At 38.4% G+C, this 22500-nt stretch overlaps 1 protein-coding gene across 2 annotated transcripts in view; it reads left to right on the top strand.

The window, feature by feature from the left end:
- Positions 1-21609, top strand: part of LOC119584433 (carnitine O-palmitoyltransferase 1, liver isoform-like) — a gene marked incomplete at its 3' end in the record, with an annotated part of 28563 nt that extends 6954 nt beyond the window's left edge. The window contains 12 exon segments of one of the 2 annotated variants that reach the window (XM_037933032.1): positions 4646-4747; positions 7954-8125; positions 11682-11836; positions 13912-14021; positions 15565-15731; positions 16574-16674; positions 16837-17059; positions 17944-18143; positions 18395-18546; positions 18726-18886; positions 19018-19043; positions 21544-21609. In XM_037933032.1, coding sequence (XP_037788960.1) covers positions 7985-8125; positions 11682-11836; positions 13912-14021; positions 15565-15731; positions 16574-16674; positions 16837-17059; positions 17944-18143; positions 18395-18546; positions 18726-18886; positions 19018-19043; positions 21544-21609 — 1502 coding nt within the window. 2 annotated transcript variants of the gene reach the window in all.
- Positions 21610-22500: the final 891 nt, after the last annotated feature.

Here is a 22500-nt window from a genome sequence, read left to right as displayed (position 1 = left end):
CTCCCTCTCCCTCTCCCTCGCCCTCTCCTCTCCCTCTCCCCCCCCCTCCCCCCTCTCTCTCTCTCTCTCTCCCTCTTTCTCCTCTCTTCTCTCCCCCTTTTCTCTTCTTTTTTTTTAATTATATTTTTTTTTTTTAATTTTTTCTCTCTCTTCTCTCTTCTCTCCCCCTCTCTTCCCTTTTTTCCCCCCCCCCTCCCTCTTTCCCTCTCTTCTCTTTCTCTCTCTCTCTCCTCCCCTCTTTTTCTTTCTCTTTTTCTCCTCTCTCTCTCTTCTTTTTTCTTTTTTTTTTTTTTTCCCCTTCTTTTTTTCTTTTTCCCCTCTCTCCTTTCTTTTCTCTCTCTCCCTCTCTTTTCGTCTTTCCTCTTTTCTCTTTCCCTCCCTCCTCTCTCCTCTCTTTCCTCTTTCTCTCTCTCTCCCCCTTTCTCTTCTTTCCCCCTTTTTCTCTTTTTCTCTCTTCTCTTCTTCCCCCCGGCCCTTTCTTTCTCTTTTTTTCCTCTCTCCTCGTCTTTTTCTCTCTCTCCTTTCTCTCTCCTCCCCTTTTCCTCTCTCCTCTCTCTCTTTCTCTTCTCTCTCTCTCTTTCTTCTCTTCTCACTCCCCCTTTCTCTTCCTTTTTCTTTTTCCCTCTTTTCTCTCTCTCTCCTTTTTCCCTTTTCTTCCTCTTTCTCTCTTCCTTCTTTTTCTTTCTCTCCTCTCTTTTTCTTCTCCTTTCCTCTTCTCTTTCCTCTCTCTCTCTCCTCCTCCTTTTTCTCCTCTCCTCTTTTCTCTTTTCTTTCTCTCTCCTCTCTCTCTCTCTTTTCTCTCTCTCCTTCTCTTTCCCCTTTTCTCTCTCTCCCTTCCCCTCTTTCTCCTCCTCTCTCCCTTCCCCCTTTCCCCCCCTCTCCCCCTCCCCCCCCCTCTCCCCCTCTCTCTCCCCCTCCTCTCTCCCTTTTTCTCTCTCCCCTTTTTCCTCCCCCTTTTTCTCTCTCCTTTTTTCTTTTTCTCCTCCCTCTCTTCCCCCTTTTGTCTCTCTCTCTTCTTCTCTCTTTTGTCTCCCCTCTCTCTCTCTTTTTCTCTCTCTCTTTTTTCCCCTCTCTTTTTTTCTCTCTTCCTCTTTCCTCCTCTTTTTTTTCCCCCTTTTTCCTCTTTCTCTTTCTCTCTTTTCCTCTCTCTCTTTTTCTCTCTCCCCTCTCCTCTCCCTCTCCTCTCCTCTTCCCCCCCTCTCCCCCTCCCCCTCCCCCTCTCTCTCTCTCCCCTCTCTTCCCTCCTCTCTCTCTCCCTTTTTCTTTTTCTCTCTCTCTTTTTCCCCCCTTTTTCTCTCTTCTCTCTCTTTTTTTCTCTCTCCCTTTCTCCTCTTTTCTTCTCTCTCCCTTTTCCTCTCTCCCCTTTTCCCTCTCCCTCTCCCCCCTCTCTCCTCTCTCTCCCCTCTCTCCCTCTCCCTCTCTCCCTTTCCCCCCTCTTCTCTCCCCCTCTCTTCTCTCCCTCTCTCTCAATCTCTCTCTATCTCTCCGGGTTTTTTCTCTCTCTCTCTCTCCTCTCTCTTTTTTTCTCTCTTTTTTTTTTTTTTTTTTTTTTCTCTTTCTTCTCTCTCTTTTTCTCTCTCTCTCTTTTTTTCTCTCCTCTCTTTTTTTCCCCTTTCCCCTCTTTCCTTCTCTCTTTTTTACTCTCTCTCTTTCTTCTCTCTCTTCTCTCTCCTCCTCCCTCTTCCCCTCTCTCTCTCCCCTTTTTCTCTCTCCCCCCCCCCCCCCCCTCCTTTTCCCCCTCTCTCCTCTCCCCCCCCCCCCCCCCCCCCCCCCCCCCCCCCCCCCCCCCCCCCCCCCCCCCCCCCCCCCCCCCCCCCCCCCCCCCCCCCCCCCCCCCCAAAAAAAAAAAAAAAAAAAAAAACCCCCCCCCCCCTCTCTCTCTCTCTTCTTTTTCCCCCCCCCCCCCCCCCCCCCCCCCCCCCCTTTTTTTTTTTTTTTTTTTTTTTTTTTTTTTTTTCTCTCTCTTCTTTCTCCCCGTTTTTTCCTCTTTTTTCTTTTTCTCTCTTTTCTTTTTTTTCTTTTTCCTCTTTTCCCCCTCTTCCCCCTCTCCCCCCTTTTTCTGTTTCTCTCTCCCCTCTCTCTTTTCTCCTTTTTCTCCTTTTTCCCCTTCCTTTTTCCTTTCCCCTTTTTCTCTCTCCTTTTCTTCCTCTCTCTTTTTCTCTCTTTTCCCCCCTTTTTTCTTTCCTCCTCTCTCTTTCCCTCTCTCTTCCCCCCCCTCCCTTTTTCCTTCTCCCTCTCTCCTCTCCTCTTCCTTTTTCTCTCCCTCTCCCTCCTCCCCCTTTTTCCCCCCCCCCTCTCCCTTCTTTTTCTCTCCCCTCTTCTTTTTCTCTCCCCCTTTTTTTTCCTCCCCTCCCTTTCTTTTCTTCCTTTTTTCTCTATCTCTCTTTCTTCTTCTCTCTTCCTCTCTCTCTTCTCCCCCCTTCCCTTTTTTCCCCTTCCCCTCTCCTTCTTCCCCCCTTTCTCTTTTTCTCTTTCCCCCCTCTTCCCTTTCCCTTCCCCCCCCTCTCCCCTCTCCCCCCCCTCTCTCTCTCCTTTCTCCCCTCTCTTTCTCCTCTCCTTTTTTTTTCCCCCTTTTTCTTCCCTTTTTTCTTTTCTTCTTTCTCTCCCCTTCCCCCTTATCTCCCCTCTCCTCCCCTCTCCTTTTTTCCCCCCCCTCCCCCCCTCTCCCTTTTCCCTTTTTCTCCCTTTTCCCTCCCTCTCCCCTCCCCCCTCCCCCCCCTTTTCCCCCTCCCTTTCCCTCTCCCCCTCCCCTCCCCCCCCCTTCCCCCCTCCCTCTCTCCCCCTTCCCCCTCTCTCCCCTCCCCCTCTCATCTCTCTCTCTCTCCTCTCTCTCTCTCTCTCTCTCTCTCTCTCTCTCTCTCTCTCTCTCTCTCCTCTTTCTCTCTCTTCCTCTCTCTCTCTCTCTGTTATTGTTGATATTTTCCCTTTTCTTTTGTTCTGGTATGTTTTTTCTCTCTTTATTCATCTTTCTTTTTTATTATAACTGTTAGTTATTTTTTATTTAATTATTTTTATTGATATTATTATTACTTTTGTTATTGTTATTATTTATTATTGTTGCTGTTATTGTTGCTGTAGTTATTATCTTTCTGCTCTTTGTTGTTGTTTTATTTACTTCTATAATAATTATTATTATTTTTATTATGCCTGTTGTTAATGTTGATGTTCTCATTTTTGTTTTTATTATTAGCTACTTTTATTTATTTATTTATTTTATTATTATTATTATTTTATTTTTTTCATCATTTTTATCATCATCATCATCATCATCAATAATCATCAATCATCAGCCTACTGCTACTGCCACCACTAATAATGATAATGGTATTCCTATTATTATTATTATTTTGTTGTTGTTGTTGTTGATGTCATAATTATTATTAGTTGTAGTAGTAGTTTTAGTATCAGTACTACTATCATCATTATTATTTATCATCATTATTATCATCACCACCATCACTGCTACTATTATTACTACCTTTATTATATCATGCCTAGGTATTTTGTTTGGCAGTACCTCTCACTCCTTGCAGGTGACATGGTAATTCTGTTTTAAAATTGCTGAATCATGCTTTGTCAGCTAAGCTGTGAATGTTATGCTTCTGTTCAGTTTATTCCTTATCATCCAATCATTTTAGATTAATCAAGCATAAACAACCATTGTAACTGGCTTGAGAGTGATGATGGCTGGCATGATTTAGCACATGTGTAAAGTTTTTTTTATTCTTTCTTGCTTTGTAATATCTGTCAACTATATAATTCCTCTCATCCTCCTCCTCCTTCTTTGTCCTCCTGTCTCCATCTTTCTCTCCCCCTCCTCTTTTTCTTTTTTTTCCCTACTGCCTCTCCTCCATTTACCAACCCTTCCCTATTCCCAACCTCTTCCACTTGTCCCCCCTCCCCCTTCTGTCCTTGCTGTTCCCACCTATCTTTTCCTCCCATTCGTACATGTCTCCCTCTCTCCTGCTCCCCACCTCCTTTCCCCTTCCCCTTAATCCCCCACCTCCTTCTTTCCCCTTCCCCTTACTCCCCCACCTCCTCCTTCCCCCTACTCCCCCACCTTTTTCCCCCTTACTGCCCAACCCCCTTTCTTCTTAATCCCCCTCCCCCTTGCCCCCTTCTTACTTCCCCATCTCCAACCCTCCTCCCTCCTTTGGCCACCTCTAAACTGCTGACTTGGTATGGAACTGCATGTTTGAGAAAGTTGGTGTTACTTAAGTTAATAATGGCATTCAGGAGGTTGGGATATTAAGTTTCATTAGAGGGGAAGGATCTCTGTATTTGTTGCAGGGCTTCTTTCACTGCAGGGATGGGGGAGTATGCAACTCACTTTGTAAGGTACAGATTACATTTTTGTTACTCTTTTTGAGTTCTCTCTTTTTTCCATTAATGATGTTTGCCAATAATGCAAGTCTCTGCTATTTTTCTTTTATTTTTTTCTATGAGCAAAAGGGGAGGTATGAAAACCAGCAGTCCTCAGTGAGCTACAGGTTGGCACTGAGATCTTGATGCCAATGCCAGCTCCATATGAGAGTACCTGGCACAGGGCTCTGGGTTTTGGAGGCTTGCCAAGCATGTGATTGGAGACCTTGGGGTGGGTTAGAGTTGCCAATTTCATCAAAACTCTATTGCCTAGAGAGAAAGAGAAAAAGAGAGAGAAAGTGTGTGTTTGTGTGTGTGAGACATTCAGGAGCATCCATTTAACTGATAAGACTGTGGACTCATTCCAATTGGGTCCTGTTCTGAGGTGAATATATTGAATGATAAGATTATACTGGAAGCTGATTAGAGCTGTTGTGGGAGTCTTTGGGAAATGCCCTTTTAACTCATTGCTGCCATGAAAAAGCTGTTTTTTATTTATTTTTTTTTAATGTGTGTGTGTGTGTGTGTGTGTGTGTGTGTGTGTGTGTGTGTGTGTGTGTGTGTGTGTGTGTGTGTGTGTGTGTGTGTGTGTGTGTGTGTGTGTGTGAGAAATATATCTGCACATAGATAGCTCTGCTAGTGCTTGGCCACAAAGGAGTCAATTAGTAAACCTTGTGACCTTACCAGATTTCACCATTCCTTGGATTGGCTGGAAAAAACTTTTTTTTTTTTTTTTACTAATGCTGTGAATATTGATGGTGTTACTTGTATTTACTATAATGTTATAGACATTAGTAACACCAATATAACATAATGTGAAATATTTTCAAAAATCAAGGAAAGGGGTAAACAGGTAATTTGCTCATTGGTGACCAAGTGCAAGTGTAGCCATCTATGTGTAAAAACAATTAATAAATCAAACTCACATTGGGCATGGCATGTACGTACATGCCATGCCTGTCAGATTTGGGTTAAGTGTGGGTTATTCAGGTTTCACCTTTTTCTCCTCCTCCTCTTCCCTGTACATATTGCTCCTTGTTGAAGCCTGATTACTGCCTACTGAATATTATTATATGGCAGCTTGGGTTGCTTCAGCCTGGAGTAGGGAGGGAAGGGCAGGATATGTTTGTGCTTGTGTGGTTATTTTTTACTCATTCTTCCATTTTTGTCTTGGGTCTGTCTGTAAATATGTATGATTATATATATACACGGCAGAATGAAGTCATAGAGTTCACTGTGAAATGGCCTATGCTTGCTTGCTTGCTTTTTTTTTTTTTTTACTTGTGTGAATGACTGCAGTGTTCAAGCCAAGTGTGTTTTAAACCTTTACAACTTAAGATAAAGATGATTGATTATAAAAAAAGCACTTGACTGATTGGAGATAATTGAAGACCAGCTGTTTGTTTTTGTTTTGTCTATATAAAAAAGTAACAAGTAATATTGGTACCATCAACTTTGTTATTACAGTTTTGTTATTATTATTGTGAGTTGTTGTTGTTATTGTTTTTATTGCTGTAATTGCCATTAACATTATTGATATCAATTTTATTGTGAATTTATCTTATTTCTGTTGTTGTTGTTATTGTTATTATCGTTATTGTTATTGTTATTGTTATTATCATTATTATTATTATTATTATTATTATTATTATTATTATTATTATTATTATTGGTATAGGTATAGGTATTGTAATTGCCATTAACTTCATTGGTATTAATTTTTTTTTTTTTTTATGTTATCTTGTTTCTGTTATTTTGTTATCTGCTTATTTCTGTTATATCGTTATTATTATTGTATTGTTATTGATGTTGTTATTATTATTATTATTATTATTATTATTATTATTATTATTGTCATCATTGTTGTTGTTATTGTTGTTTTGTTTCACTAGGCCGTTGTTGTTATTATTATTATTGTCATTGTTATTTCTGTTACTACTACTTCACTCTAACTCCTACTGATTTTTATTACTACTTTTAGCAAATAGTCTGGAAGGTAAAAAATCATAATTGGTAATACTATCACTGTTGTTGCAGCTGTTCTTTCTTTATCATTCACTGAGAGTAATATTTCCATATTTTAACATCAGTATTGTTGTTTCTATTACTTCTAGTTTATTATTATTCTAGTTGTTGTTGTTAGTTCTTCTTGTTTTTGCTGTCTTTATTATTGCTATCAGCATTGTCATCATCGTAGTAGTTATCGACATTATTATTTCATCATCATATTCTTGTAAGTTGTTGTAGTAATAATTTTAATCTTTATTACTTTGATATGTGATAATGTTATTGATAATATTTATGAAAAAAATTGAAATGACAATATTAATATGTGTTTTCACTTATTTACTGACACTTGTGAAGCGCAACACAGTTGTAGCATTCAGCTTCGAAAAGGGATGCAGTTCACAAACATCTGAGTATGATGTCTTTGAAAGATAAAGTGAATTTGATATCTTACAATCATTTGTCAATAATAACTGATCATAAGATATCAGTATGGTTATTTGGTTATTATGTTTAAGTGATGTTAGTTGATTTACTGTTTGTCCCTTATGGAACCAGTGTTGCTTTCCAAAGATGGTTTATATTGATATTATACATTTGATACATTAGTATTTCATGCTAGAGGTGTTACTTAGTTAGGTATATTGTCTAATTTAAGAACAATTGCAAAAGTTTAGGGGCTGAATTGACAAGCAGGATTATAGGCCTATAACCTGCTTTGAAATTACGATGAACTATGACTGTATTATATTAATGTAGTACTAGTATTGTTTCTGATGGTGTTCTTGTTTGTACATTCACAGAAAATATTAATATTCTGTATTCTCAACTTATTTACCCATTAGATCTGGGTGATATGACCACCACATCATGGAAGCATTGGCCGAGGGCTGGGTGACGGGCAATGTACCATTGTGAATAATTCATCTGAATGAATGAAGGATGAAGGAAATTACTTGCCACAAGTGCATAAAGTTTCTGGAGGAAGATTAGACTCAGTTGGCATTAGTAATGGGCTCTTGCACTATTTCCCTCAGTATAAGAAAGTGGAATATACCATCCTGTGGGCCATGGCTGGAAGAGCACCGTGTCGAGGGTGGCCTTTGTTTTGATGCTCAGGATCCTTTTCCTGCATGCCATGACTGATGGTGGAAAGTCTATTACAGAAAATTAAATAATCTAAAAAAAAAAAGACACAAGTAACAAAATATTATTTATTGTTACTGCACAGTCTTATCAAGAGATATGGAGTCAGTGCAAGGAAAACCGTATATTTCTAGCAAATGACAAATATGGACCTTGGGAAATGACAATAAGCAAGAAAATTCTTATCCTGAAAGAGATAACATTGCAAAGTGGAGGCATGGATTCTTGACACTGCACACGAGTTTTCATTTGGGCTGGGCCTACAAGCACACAGCTGTGAGTGTTAGATTTTGGGCCATGTGCAGAGAGCAAGGCACTTGGTTCCAGTGGGTTGATGTTTAAGGATATTTAAGAAAAAAAAAATAAAATTTATCTTGTGTTCTTAAATGTAGCTTTTACATTTGGGATACTGAAGTTAAAATAAAAACCTCTCAACAGTTAACACCGGGCTCGGAGTTCAGCAGCAGGGATGGCGGAGGCACACTCTGCTGTGGCATTCTCGTTTGCCATCACTCACGAGGGTGTTCACGTCAACTATGATCGGGAAGTGCTACACGTCATCTGGCACTCAGGTGTGCGTTCATGGAGACGCAGCATCCGGCGTGTTGTGGTGAGTGTTTAAGTATGTGGTTTTAGTCTTGTGCAGTCATGAGGAGGACTGTTTCTGTTTGTCTCTTGTCTCTCCCTTGATCTCTCTCTACTCTCTCACTTGATCTCTCTCTCTCTCTCTCACTATCTCCTCCTCCTCTCCTCTCTCTCTCTCTCTCCTCTCCTTGTCTCTCTCTCTCTTTCCTCTGTCTCTCTCTCTTCTTTCTCTCCTCTCTCTCTTCTCTCTCTCTCTCTCTTCTCTCTCTTCTCTCTCTCTCCTCTCTCTCTCTCTCTCTCTCTCTCTCCTTCCTCTCTTCCTCTCTCTCTCTCTCTCTCACTTGATCTCTCTCTCTGTCTTTCACTTGATCTCTCTCTCTCTCTCTCTCTCTCTCTCTCTCTCTCTCTCTCCTCTCTCCTCTCTCTGCCCCTCTCTCTCTCTCTATTTCCATATCTCTATATATATTCTCCCCCCTCTCTCTCTGCTTCTTTCTTTCATTCTTTTGCTTTCTCTTTCTTGACTCCTTTCTTTGTGTTCTTTTTTCTTTCTCCCCCCCCTTTCTGTGTCTCTTCTTTCTCACCCCCTCCCTTTCTGCTCCTCTTATTGTTTCTCCCTCTCTCTTTTGTCTTTAAATATAGATAGATATGTAACGTTTGTAAAGTTTCCATCTTCCTGATGACGTAAAAGAAACACTGAACGACTTCCTGCTGGGCAGAAGATGTTTTCCTTGGTGGTTGATTTTTAATTCCAGAACTTTAGCGAAAAGAAATAAGGTGCAAAAAAGTTGCTGCACCACTTTTTATGTCAGTGCCTTCCTAAAAAGTGGCTTGTGTGCCTCTGTGTAGCTTGAGTTTTCCTCAGCAGTCAGTATTGTCGTGATGATGTCATTGAATAGACCTCAGAGACTGCTGGTGAAGACTTGTGTGGTTTATGTTATTTCTATATGGACTTTTTGCCATATCTTTCCATGTGTTGGGAGAAATAGTGAACTGTGCTGTATATTACAGATACTCTCCAGTGTTTATTATTGATTATTTCCCAGTGTTGAATATGGAAGTAAAAGTGTATAATCTCTGCCAGGATATTTTGTAAGGAGAAATGCATAGAGTTACTGCATATGTTTAAGAAATCCTGTTGAGTAAAGGGAATTTTGCATACATATATTGGAGGGAAAGTCAGTGACCTCTTATTCTGCTGCCTTTTCTTAATGTTCCCCACGCCACATTTTCTTATATTTTTTGTTTGTTTTTATTCTCTCATTTTTTGTATATAAGCAGTGAGAGTAAACCAAAGACTGGAAAGTCTTCAGAAAAACTGAAACTGTTTAGAGAAAGTGCAATATAAAAAAAAATAAAAAAGAGGGCACTAGTCATTGACCATTGAGTCAGCATATATATTTTCTCACTGTCTTCTCTCAGTCTCCTAATTCTCCTCTTCCTGCATCTTTTCCTTCTCCTCCTGTTTCTATTTCCTCTTCTCTGTCTCCTCCTCTTCCTCATCTTTCTACTCCTACCTCACTCTTCTCTCTTCCTCCCTTCTTTCTTCCCACAGTCATCCTCCCCTGCCTCCCTCCTCAGCCCCCTCCCTCTTCCCCTCTCTCTCTCTCTCTCTCCTCTCTCTCTCTCTCCCCTCTCCCCCTCTCTCTCTCCCCTCTCCCCCCTCTCTCTCTCTCTGTTCTCCCCCCTCTCTCTCTCTCTGTTCCCCCCCCTCTCTCTCTTTCTGTCCCCCCCCTCTCTCTTTCTGCCCCCCCCTCTCTTTCTGTCCCCCCCTCTCTCTCTTTCTGTTCCCCCCCACCCTCTCTCTTTCTGTTCCCCCCCACCCTCTCTCTTCTTTCCTCCCACTCTCTCTCTCTCTCTCTCTCTCTCTCTCTCTCTCTCTCTCTCTCTCTCTCTCTCTCTCTCTCTCTCTCTCTCTCTCTCTCTCTCTCTCTCTCTCTTTGTGGGGCCCATTAGCTATTGGAAAATCTTTGCTTCTAATAGGGCAGCCGTACCACCCCAACCCAAGCCATGCACATTGTGGCCCCAAGAGGTTCCATGTAGCTTGTGCGTATGTCCACATGGGTTTCGATGCCAATGCTCCTGGAATACCAATATGAGGTTGACCTAGAATGACCAGTCAGAGAGATCATGCCCAGTAGTCACATAGTCAAAAGTACCAGCCTCTGGTGCCCCTAGGGCTGGCTGGGTGGCTGCACCACCATGTTAAGGCACTGTCCCAGTTCACCATATCATGTTTGTTTATTTGTGTATTGTACTCTTTCAACAATATGAAGTCAAGCCATACATGTCATGCTAGACTCTTTAATCTTCCTCCTTCCCCCTCTCTCCCCCTCTCTTCCCCTTCTCTATCCCCCTCTCTCTCCCCCTATCTCTCTCTCCTTCCACATCCCCTTTCCTTTGGCAATTGTCTATTTTGGAGTAGAAAATTATAATCTAAGAATTATTGTATGCTCCTCAAATGATTGATAATGTTATAAAGGTATATTTGGAGATAATCTTTATAAATGTATTTTAAACTAGAGGTTTGTACACACACACACACACAATGACACACACTGACGACACACTGACTGACACACACACACACACACACACACACACACACACACACACCCACAACACACACACACACCACACACACACACACACACACACACACACACACACACACACACACACACACACACACCCCACACACACACACACACACCACACACACACACACACACACACACACACCACACACACACACACACCCACACACACACACACACACACACCACACACACACAACACACACAACACACAAACACACGACACACACACACCCACACACACACCTGAAACAACACACACAACACACACAAACACACACACACACACCACACACACACCAACAACACACCACACACACTAACACCCATACACACACTGAACCACCACACACCACACACACACACACACTGAAACACACACACACACACAACACACACACACACACACACACACACACACACACACACACACACACTAAAAAACACACTCTCACTGACACATACTCACACTCACTCTCTCACTCACACTTTTGTCTCCCTTCTCTCTCTCTAGGCAGTCTCTGTCTGTCCCACTCAACCTCCTTCCCTCCCCTTTCTTCCCAAAATGTTTATATAACAATGTGAAGAGATATCAATGTCATCTGCTATTTGATGTCTTATTAGCATTTGTAAATAGCAATTATAAGCACAGTATCTTAGAGCAGTACTATTTATAAAATCCATGTTTTCATACAGACAAACATGCACTCCCCAGCTGCCTCCCACCCCCCATTTTCCCTTTCCCTCTCCTCTACATTCAGTTATACTTCATGAAATTTGTGTGCATAAACATGATGCTAAGTAAGCCCTTGTTAACTGAGGTGTTGCAAAGTCTGGCCAGATCTATTTTCATAATTTGCGGATTATGCATTATGTAAATATTTTGTGATATCATCCTGTTTAAGGCTATTTAACATTGTGGAGCTTCTATTTTATGATTTTAAAAGATATGGCACAACCTAAGTGATGTTTCTCTTCCCATTCCAGAACAGCGTACGATGTGGCGTATTCCCAGCAACTCTCTCTTCCCTGGCCCTCACTATCACTGGCTACAATGCCATGTACCTCACAAGAGATCTACACAAGTCAGATATAGATCCATCTTTTGGGTTGATTGACCTTCTTAAAAGACATATTAAATTGTAAGTTTGATCAAAAGTTGATTCAAGTAGTTGAAAACAGAATTTTCTTGTTGCTTCCTCACTTTCACCTGGACAAAGTGTTAGTGTAGTGGAATTGGTTTGAAATATTTGTTTTTTATATTTATTTATTTGTTTTATTTTTTTAAGAATTTTGTCATGGAGACGTTATCAAGCCCATCAAAACTCATTACTGTTGATGGTCATAATACAAGGCTGATCATTTTACATGTCAAAAACAATTGTCCTTGTGTACATGTTGCTGGAGTCCTACATTTTTTTCCATTTTTTATGCTTGGTCTCTATCTAGATTTATACACTGTTACATATTAGGCTTAATGTGTATATTTGGAAATGAGTTTACAAGTAAAAGGGATGTTTAGGGAATCAGAGTAATATACAAACATTTAAGTATTATATACATAAATATTAAAATCCAAGTAATTAGCTATGGGACATATGGTCGTTATTATTTAGAATATAGTAGTAAAGACATTGTCTGTGTGCAAGTTTATTCTTCTTCTCTCTCTCTCTCTCTCTCTCTCTCTCTCTCTCTCTCACATAGTTGTAGACTACCAGGAGGGACAATGTAGAGCAGAGCTACTCAACTATTATGAACAAAGGTCTAGTTAAACAAATTACAATATATTCAGAGGTCCAGATAAATATTTTACATGCAAGCAGGAAAATAAGACCACCAATCTTAATACTCCATAGTGTTCCCATATGATTTTTATTCATTTCATATTCACTCTGACTTACTTACTCAAAATATAAAACCAACTAGTGGATATAAAAAAATATTCAATTTTGTAGCTAAAATATAAGATGTGGCCTCCAAAGAATGCCTACGATTGCCAATGGTTGTGGGGTGATTGTTACCACTGCATAGCACTCACTTAAGGTTTGATGAGTAGTGGTCAAACACATTGCGGGAACAGTTTAAATATCAGCTTAACCCGTTACTGCCAGGTCACATGATAGGACGTCATAGCAAACCACATGGTTGGCAGGTTCTGCTTGTACCCACAGCAACACGCCAGAGCGCTTTGAGTGGGGTGTTCGGCTTAACGCAGTGGACTCCTGCTCCCACTGTCTGGCCACTGCCAGATATCACCAGAGCTTAATTGCTCTCAGGGATTTCTGACAACCGGGAATAATGGGTTAACAGTCTGATTCCAGAGTGTTATGGGCGTCTTGACGGCACTGAGGTTCCCCTTGAACTGCCCTCACACTTTAAACATACACAGGCTACAACATCAAGTAACATTCTACTTTATATGTTATACATAAGTTAGGTTGCTATCTCACTACCTCCCATCTCTTGCTATGGCACAACCCCTTGCACAAACATTTTTTGACAGGTCAGCTCTTACAACTGATACAGACCATGTTTTGACCCAGTGCTATTCGCCGAGGCCTTCTCGGCGGTCATAAACACAGAAGATGAATTTAAACTATACAATCCTCTCCAATCATAGTGTTATAGAATACGTGATGTACAAAATATGTGATATACCAGCTGCTGATATGAAGTATGTGATATATCAACGGCTACAGAAGACTTGGATATTTTATCTTAAAAACAATTGAAATGGAGAATTTTCAAATGGAAAAAAATTATATATATCTACTGTTTAATGTCCTACTACTTCATTTTATCTCCTCCTGGAGCCTGGGATCCCATTACAACACTCAGAATGTCCGGATTCCGACCACGGGCCGCCAGTTGTGTAGCCTTGATGTCTACTTGATGAAAAAAATCTTGATATAGTATAACTAATGACATATAGACCTCAGAAAATGGCAAAACAGTATATGCAGAGTAAGGGCTAATAACATTGGGGAGAGATGGCAAGGAGTCTTGATACTATGGATAAGTGATCATGTGGGCCAAACCTACAAGAGACACACCTAGGAGGGTCAGCATTCGATTAAACCTATTGCCCAGATCTTGGTCCACATGAGAGCCATGACGTGCCTGGATCCAACAGGTTCAGAATGTCATGGTTTATAGAAACTACTTTTTGCTTTTATGTAATGTCCTTTTTATGTATCATGGGTCATTTTGTTTACAGAGATGAGCCAGTGAAAGGCATTGTTTGCTGTACAGTGTCAGGCTTTGCTGTTTGGTTTGGAGTATTTATTTTCATGAAATATACTCTTAGAACCCTGTTCTTGTACAAAGGTGAGTTACCTCTAGCATTATAATGAAATTAGGAACTGTAAATGTGAAATAAATTTTTTCCCTTTTTTGTAGTTAACCCAATGAGTGCTGGTGGTAAAGGGCTGGTTACATTAATCTATTCTGTCCAGGGATCCCTTTACAGAACTGGATGCTTCCCTTGCTGTAAACGGATCCGAGATGAAAATCTCTCAGCAGCGTGAAAGTGCTCTGTTGGTATTTCATCCGTGCTTAGAGCTGAAATATATTGCTGAAACAAAGACTGATATAATTACTATTAAACTCATTACTTTGAATCTTAAAAAAATGATTATATATCATGATAAAAACAAACTTTATTAGATACAAAGATATATTGTATCGAACAACAATGTCTGATTAAGTGTTTATAGATAATTCGGATAAACATTCATTTGACTAACTGAACATAGACATCAACTCACTTTGATATGCCAAAAGCATGGAGCTCTCTTTGGAAGTTACTTACACCTTGTTGGATAAAGTGAGAGTCAGAGAGCCATTGTGGAACTCCAGTCATAAGGATTATAAAAGCAGGAATGTGAAAAGAACATTAATAAAAGAAATAAGCAATGAATACCCGAGCTATGCACATCAACTCTCCACAAATATGCATGTTTCACTTTTCATGATCGTGTTATTTTTACTTCACATTCCTAATCTAAAATATAGGTAAATCTTTTTTAAATAATGGTATGCAGCAGTAAGCCATATCATATTAGTGTCCGAAGGGACAGTGAATGAAGTGTGACCAATCCCTCTCTGTAGCTGACCTGACTTTGGCAATCCTATCTGGGGATCCTAGGACAGAATAGACTAATATGACCTTCGCTTAAGACTTCAATGCCATGTCCACTCTAATAAAAGTTTATCTATTATGTTTATACATAGATGGCTCTGTTAGTGCTTAGTCTCTAAGGAGTCAGCTATTAGTCTTACCTGTCTCACCTGTTTACCCTTGTCCTTGATTTTTTGAAAGCTTCATTTCTATTATTTTGTCTTTGATTTTAGTGATATTTCAGTAACAGTTTAATAATCATATCAATACAAATGTTAACAATGTCAATATTAATAGTGTTAGAAAAACACATTTTCCCGCCAATTCCAGTAATGGTGCAATCAGGGTCATGTATACATGTCCTGCCTATTATGATTTTTGTTAATTTTGTTTTCACATATATTGTTCCACGAATGACTAATTGCCAATGAATCACCAAGAAGTTTGTTTTTATTACCATTAGCATTGTTGATAACATTATAACAATAACAGAGGTAGTGTTATTATTGTAATAGTAGTAGTAGTAATAAAAACTTTTTTTCCATAAAGATTTAAGGTATTGGATGAACAGGTGAATGCATTCCAAGCCATATGTGTGTACCAAAATTGACAAAACAAATTTGCATTGGACAGTGCATTTACCCAGTACAAGTGGCATGAGTATCTAGGTTTGTCATATAGGTCGTTGATATTGAATTATTTAATTGTCTATTAAACAATTCTTAAGTTACTATTCCCTCTGATCAACAGGATGGATGTATGAAGCAAGAGGAAAGGGACGGACTATGAGTGTAGCTTCGCGATTGTGGTTCCTTGCTGTCAAAATGATGACCAAGTTTTCACGGCCTATGTTGTACTCTTATCAAGGATCCCTTCCTAGATTGCCTCTGCCTGCCCTGGATGACACCATGAAGCGGGTAAATTTATGTTAGAGTTTGTTGTGGGATGCAACAGTGTATGTATACTTGTATGCATGTGTAACATGTTACTTGTGTGGTCAACAAGAGTGAATTACATAAATTGTTAGATAAATTAGTTAACCTTAGTTTAGTAAAGTGGGTAATGTTGTAGTAGGCTGGCTGGGTGTTGCTTCCTTATGCTAGAACTGACATGTGGAGACAGAGCCAGATAGTCTCTCCTCTGGGTGGCACCAGGGCCACGAGGAGAGTTCAAGGATTGACCTATCCTTCTGGAAGCTGAATGAAGTATGAAAGTTAAATGTGTATGGATCAGTGATGTGGTTTGACCACAAAGTTGGAACATTATGTAATGATTTAAGAGGTTCGTTTGATATTGCAAGATGTAAGTGGGTTTTTGTTTGTGTGTCTGCTTTTTAGTTCGTTTGTGTACACGCTTATTTACCTGGGTTTGTGGCTGACTTCTTTTACTTCAGTACAACTCCCATCAGATAAGCTTCCAGCCAGAAACTCTTGCAAAGTTGATTGAGTCACTTATTATGTGGGAGGTCGATGTTCATATATTCATCTCAGTTCCTTTATACAACTGTTTTGGCTATTAAACTTTATATAATTTTAGACCTATGTGATTAAAAAGTTAGACGCTAATCATTTTTCTCTCTGAGTCTGGTACTCATAATAGATTAAAAGACTTCCTTTTACTTCTCTGAATTGATGGAAAATACAGAAGAGCCTTAATTAGGCAAACAATATTAAGATAATGACTTGAAATTTTTTTGTCTTTGGAAACAGTGCATGACATATAGCCAGCTAACAATTTGTTCATAATATTCTTTTTGCAGTACTTGCGCAGTGTCAGGCCACTAATGGATGATGAAAACTATGAACGCATGCAGAATTTAGCACTCGAGTTTCAAAAGGGAATTGGAAAGAAGCTTCAAAGGTAATAGCATGCTTCCAGAAAGTTCCTGTTATATAAGATGGAAATATGTGTACAAATCAATCTCTCTCTCTCACTCTCTTTTCATCTCTCTTTCTTTTCTCGTTTTATCATTCCTTTGCAATAAAATTGTGACATTAAGACTTGAACTTAATACCCTGCCAGGTACCTGTTACTGAAGTCCTGGTGGGCCACCAACTACGTCACTGACTGGTGGGAAGAGTTTGTGTACCTCCGAGGCCGGTCTCCAATTATGGTTAATTCCAACTTTTATGGCACTGATGCAATCCTCCTGCGTCCCACTCGTATCCAGGCTGCACGTGCTGCCAATGTCACCCATGCTGCTTTCCTTTTCCGAAGACTGGTGGACCGACAACAGCTGCAACCAGTAAGGATAAATGAGTGTGTGAATGTCATGTTGCTGGGAACTGGAGTCTTTTTACATTTTCCTTGTCCCTTTGTTCACTTTTATTTTAGTATTGCTGATAAGCTTGGAATCTATTTTGTTTTCAGTATCTTTCCTCCTTTTCATTTTTTAAAAATTAATTTGGATGATTATATATTAATGTTCATCTAACACAAGGAAATAAGCATTTTGTTGGTTAGTGCGTTCTCAGATTTTGCATATACTTTGAACTCCAATTTAGAAAATTGAATTGTGGCACATCTGTGTCAAACAGATTGTGATCCAGAAAGATTCCCTGATTGAAATAACCCAGTAACATTCATTAATATATCAAATAGGTGTGTGTGTATATGTGAATCTATTCATATTTATTTTATTTTATTTTTGTTTGATTATTATACTGTGAAGTGATTGGCTTCCTACATAACCAAATACTGCTAGGAAATAACATGGTACACTGTACCGGATTTAAACTCAAGGCCTCCTGAGATGAAAATAAAATGTTTGGGGACAGTTTTTTCCCCTCTTGTGTTTGATTCTGGATAAGCTAATTGTTTTACAATAAATGCATGGAAAACAAGGGTAGAACTACTGTGGATGTAGCCTGAGAACTATCACTTTTGGAGCCATAAAACTCCATGCCTCTATAGTGCACAAAACAGTGTATGTCCATTGTCATGACATGTAATGTTGCTATCCAGAATTCTGGCCTACCTTTGCTGTAGCATGAATAGATGTTATCAGTTTTTGGATTAGGGGATATTGCTTAGTCCTTCCTCAGTGTAACTTTGATATGATTTCATTTATTACTGTATTATTGCCTTTACAGTTTTCTGTATTATTAAAATGTATGTTTTAAACTTCAGATTATGGTTCAGAACACTGTGCCTCTCTGCTCATACCAGTATGAGCGCACCTTTAACACCTCCCGCGTACCAGGCATCCAGACTGACAAGATTGTCCATTATGGGGATTCAACTCACATTGCTGTTTACCATGCTGGACGATTCTTCAAGATGCCCTGCTACTACAAAGGGGCCCTTCTAACTCCTCGGGAACTTCAGATGTTAGTAGTTGGAAATGATTAGTTTGTATTTTCTAATTTATAGTAACGAAGGATAATGGTTAAGACATGGTTATTTGTTCAGTATTTACTGAAATGGATACATGAGGAATACATTCCACATTCTTTCTATTCTCCTATTCCAGTGTCTGCCATCCTCCCTTCCTTGCCCTTCTTGCCTCTCCTCTCTCTTTTATTTCTCCCTAAGTGACTACTAAGAGATTATTTCATAATTCCACTCAACATTTCTGCAGCCAATTTGAGCGTATCCTTGCTGAAGAGAGTGTCCCAGAAAAGGGTGAAGCTTACCTAGGGGCACTGACGGCAGGAGAGCGAAAACCCTGGGCTGAGGCTCGAATGAGGTTCTTCAGGAAGGGAGTTAATGCTGCTTCATTAGATATAATTGGTAGGTGTTCTGCAGTAGTTTTGTAGGTGGGTAGTGGTTATTGTATGTGTAAAATAGTCTTTTATTTTTTTCTAACTCCTTTTCAGCAGTGTTTACATTATATACATATTTTTCTCCCACTTTTTTTATTTGTTAATACACTTATACATGACCAATTTTTTTCTTCTTCTTTTTGATAGAAAGGGCAGCTTTTGTGTTAGTGCTCGAGGAGGAGGAGTGTGATTATGATGAGAATGACCCAAGTCAGCTGGACAAGTTTGGACGCACCATGCTTCACGGGAAAGGTTATGACCGCTGGTATGACAAGTCCTTCAACGTGATTGTAATGAAAAATGGAAAGGTGAGCACCAGTGAGAGTTGCAGTTTTCAGTGTGTTTTTTTCTCTCTCTTTCTTTTCTTCTCTTTTCTTTTCTTAAGCTTTACATGAGAGGGAAGTGAATTAATTTTATTTATTTTTTTTTTTTCCTACAGATTGGTTTCAATGCTGAACATAGCTGGTAAGTATTTAGGCTATAATGCCTGGAATTGGATTGATTAGTTCTCTCCATTGTGTTCTTTATGCTTTTTTTCTAAATAATATTATGTCTTGCAGTTTATAGTATAAATTAAATATATCATGAATAGTAAAGATAGTAAAGATGCTGTACATTATACCATTCTTGGACAGACCTGATGTTTAAGAAGAAGTATTAGTCTAATTTCAGGAGACTGCTGTAGATTTTAAAAATTCTTAAATGATGTTTCATTGCTCAATATAGTTTCACCGTGTGTAACTTTGCCAATCTACTGTTTTTTATGGTGAATATTTACTTTTATTGTCCTCTCTCCCTTTTTTCATATACCATTCCTGTATTTACTTGTTCCTCATTCTTATTATTTTCCTTTGTTTTCCTCTGAAGACAGATGTTTCTTCTCATCATTGCAAAGCAGCTGCTGGTATTACTGCTATGACTGCTGTTTTGTATATCTTAACTTTTTATTTACAACTAGATCTTTTTCAGTGGCCTTTATAAGTTGATGGATTGGTTGATTTTCATTTAAAGTATATTTGTAATTTGCTTAATTATTCACGTATAAAAACAGTCATATGACAGCAATGGCAAAGAGATTAGATCTATTCCTGTGTGCACCTTACTAACTTTATCTTCATCTCAGTTTCTGTGTGATTTTATTCATAGTATTTTACAGTTGCACATCCTGTCCCAAATACACTCTACCAATTTATTGGTAAAATCCATTTCTGCCATCCCTCCCCCTGTACCTCCATCTCCTCCAGCCCCTCCACAGCTTACCTCTTATTGGATGTTAATAGTATTGACTTTTAGGATTTTTGTTTCTTCATTTGCCTTCATTAATGCTTAATTGTTGTTGTTTTTTTGCCCAAGTAAAAAAGAGTGCCTTAACCAAACTTTCAGGGCCGATGCTGCGATCATGTCCCACCTTTGGGAGTATGTGATCACAAAGGACCTGATCGAAGAAGGGTATGAACATATCCCCTGTTGTGGTCTTGTTCAGGAGTGGTGAATGGGTTCTCCGCATTTGATTTTTTTTTTTTTTATGTATATATATATATATATATATATTATTATATTATATATATATATATTATATATATATATATATATTTTATTTATATATAATTATATAATATATATTTTATATATATATATATTATATAATATATATATATATATAATATATAAAATATAATTATATATATATATATATAATATATATATATATATATATATATATATATATATTATATATAATATATATATATATATAATATATAATATATATAATATTAATATATATAATATATATATATATTATATATATATATATATATATTATATATATATATATTATATATATTATATTATATATATATATATATATATACATACAATAATAATAATAATGTGTGTCCCACTCCCTTTCCCTCTATCAGAAAGCTACTAAAGATAAGAGTAGAATGGTGTAGAGGGCATTTACTCCTTTGAGATCTTGGTTAACATTTCATGATTGAATATCCTACTCCTAAGCAGGACCTGTTCTTTTGTTCCTGGAAGCAGAGCTCTTGGAGACTGCTTACCTTTGCAGAATAGCCTGCACTTTTCTTTTTTTTTTTTTCTTTCTTTTTTTCCTCTCTTGTTTCTACCACTTTAGTGCCTGTTCTTCCACAGCAACCAAGGTGTATGTGTTTATCTTTTCTTTCTGATTAAATTGCTGTATAGATAATTCAACTTGCAGCACTCTCCTGCAGCACGACAGAATGCTTCAGCTTTTAGTGTCATATCTTTAATTTCTATTTTTTTTGTGTATATAGAAGGGTATTAATTATTTTCATTTATAAATATTTCTCTTACAGTCTTCTTAATTAAAAGTTCATAATTTGTACAGAAATGTCTGGTCTACTAGTAGCTTGCTTAATATAATAGAGAAGAACACAGACTATGGCCACATGATTAATCTTTGATTCTATTTAACTTCATTAATTTTTTTTTTTATAACTGCTTAAACTTGCTTATTTAATTACCTTTTCAGGAGGTTCTTTTTTTACTCCTTTAGAAGGGAAATGGCTCTCTTTATCTGGTAGACCTCACACTTTCAGTAGGAATAACAAAAGAATAGATGATAGTGAAGGTTCACAGTTTACATTAAGCAGTTAGCAGATTCCTGCTGCATCTGTCGTCTGTGCCTATGAATTGCATCTCTGGGAAGTTTTCATCCTCTCTGAAGTCTGAATATGAAAAGCAATAAGAACTGATCAGCCTCATGATTTACCTGTAAGAACATAATATTGTTTTATGTATAACCCAGCAAAAAGAGAAATCATTGCTCTTCATTCAGATCTTCAGAGGAGAAACCTCTCTTTCGTCCCACCCACTTTCTTTCCCAATCTATCATCTGATGCACTTGGCACAGCCTCTGATTAGTACTTCTGCTGCTCCACAAATAAAGATGATAAGAATGCCATGATTGTATCCTCAGGGCAGATGCCCCTGTCATGGGCCACCTCTGGGAGTACATTATGGTTGAAGATATCTTTGAGAATGGGTATGGATATTTTTTGCATGTGTGGGTTTTCCCCCTTTGTAGTGGGTTAGTTCTTTGTGGGAATCTTAGAGTACTCACTTATAACTGTTATGCCCCCCCCCCTCCTTTACAACTCTGGGTAAAATTGTAAAGGAACCACAGTTATCATCACAAATTACAAGTGCACAAACTGAATGTTGGTGGTTGTGGGAGCATTGCTTTGTGAATCTTGGCAGATCTGAGATGAGAGAGGGTAAAAATATGGATCTGAGATGAGGGTGAGTAAAAAGATAGAAATTATCACTAGCACATCCTCAAAGAATTGTATTCTGGTACATTTTTATATTGCAGAAAGTCCACTGAGTCACTCTTGTTAAAGTCAATAGGAGAAGGGGTAGCATGGTTTTTGAATGCACAAGAACTAAGATGAGGACACATGGTTGCTTTTGAAAACTAATCTTTTGGATGCATATCCAAATTATCATCTGTTTTCTTTTTTTTTAAGAAATAAAAATGTGATGGAAATTAAGCAATTGATATTGGCAGCATTGAGGAAGCTTGGTAGGAATGACTGATTAAAATAAAAACACACACTAATACAAATTTCTCATTTGATGGGCTAACTCTTTACATTATTACTTATGGCTTTTGCTACAATACTAAATCAGTTTTTACATAAGATTCTTTTTTCTTTATTAAATTAATTTATTTTCCCCTTTTTTGCAAGTTTTGATGTGTTGTCAGTCCTTTTAATTAAAGTAGTTGAAGTAGCACAAGAAAGATAGGTAGAACAGAGTAATTATATGATTTTTTGTTATGGTTTAATGTCAGATTTTTTTTTTTATATGTATGTTGTCAATGAATACGTACACATACAAGCAGGCTCTCTCTCTCTCTCTCTCTCTCTCCTCT

The sequence above is a fragment of the Penaeus monodon genome, chromosome 18 (genome assembly GCF_015228065.2).
Source record: "Penaeus monodon isolate SGIC_2016 chromosome 18, NSTDA_Pmon_1, whole genome shotgun sequence".
Classification (NCBI taxonomy): domain Eukaryota; kingdom Metazoa; phylum Arthropoda; class Malacostraca; order Decapoda; family Penaeidae; genus Penaeus; species Penaeus monodon.
Note: the sequence above shows the minus strand (reverse complement) of the source record. Positions and strands in the feature narration are given on the sequence as shown.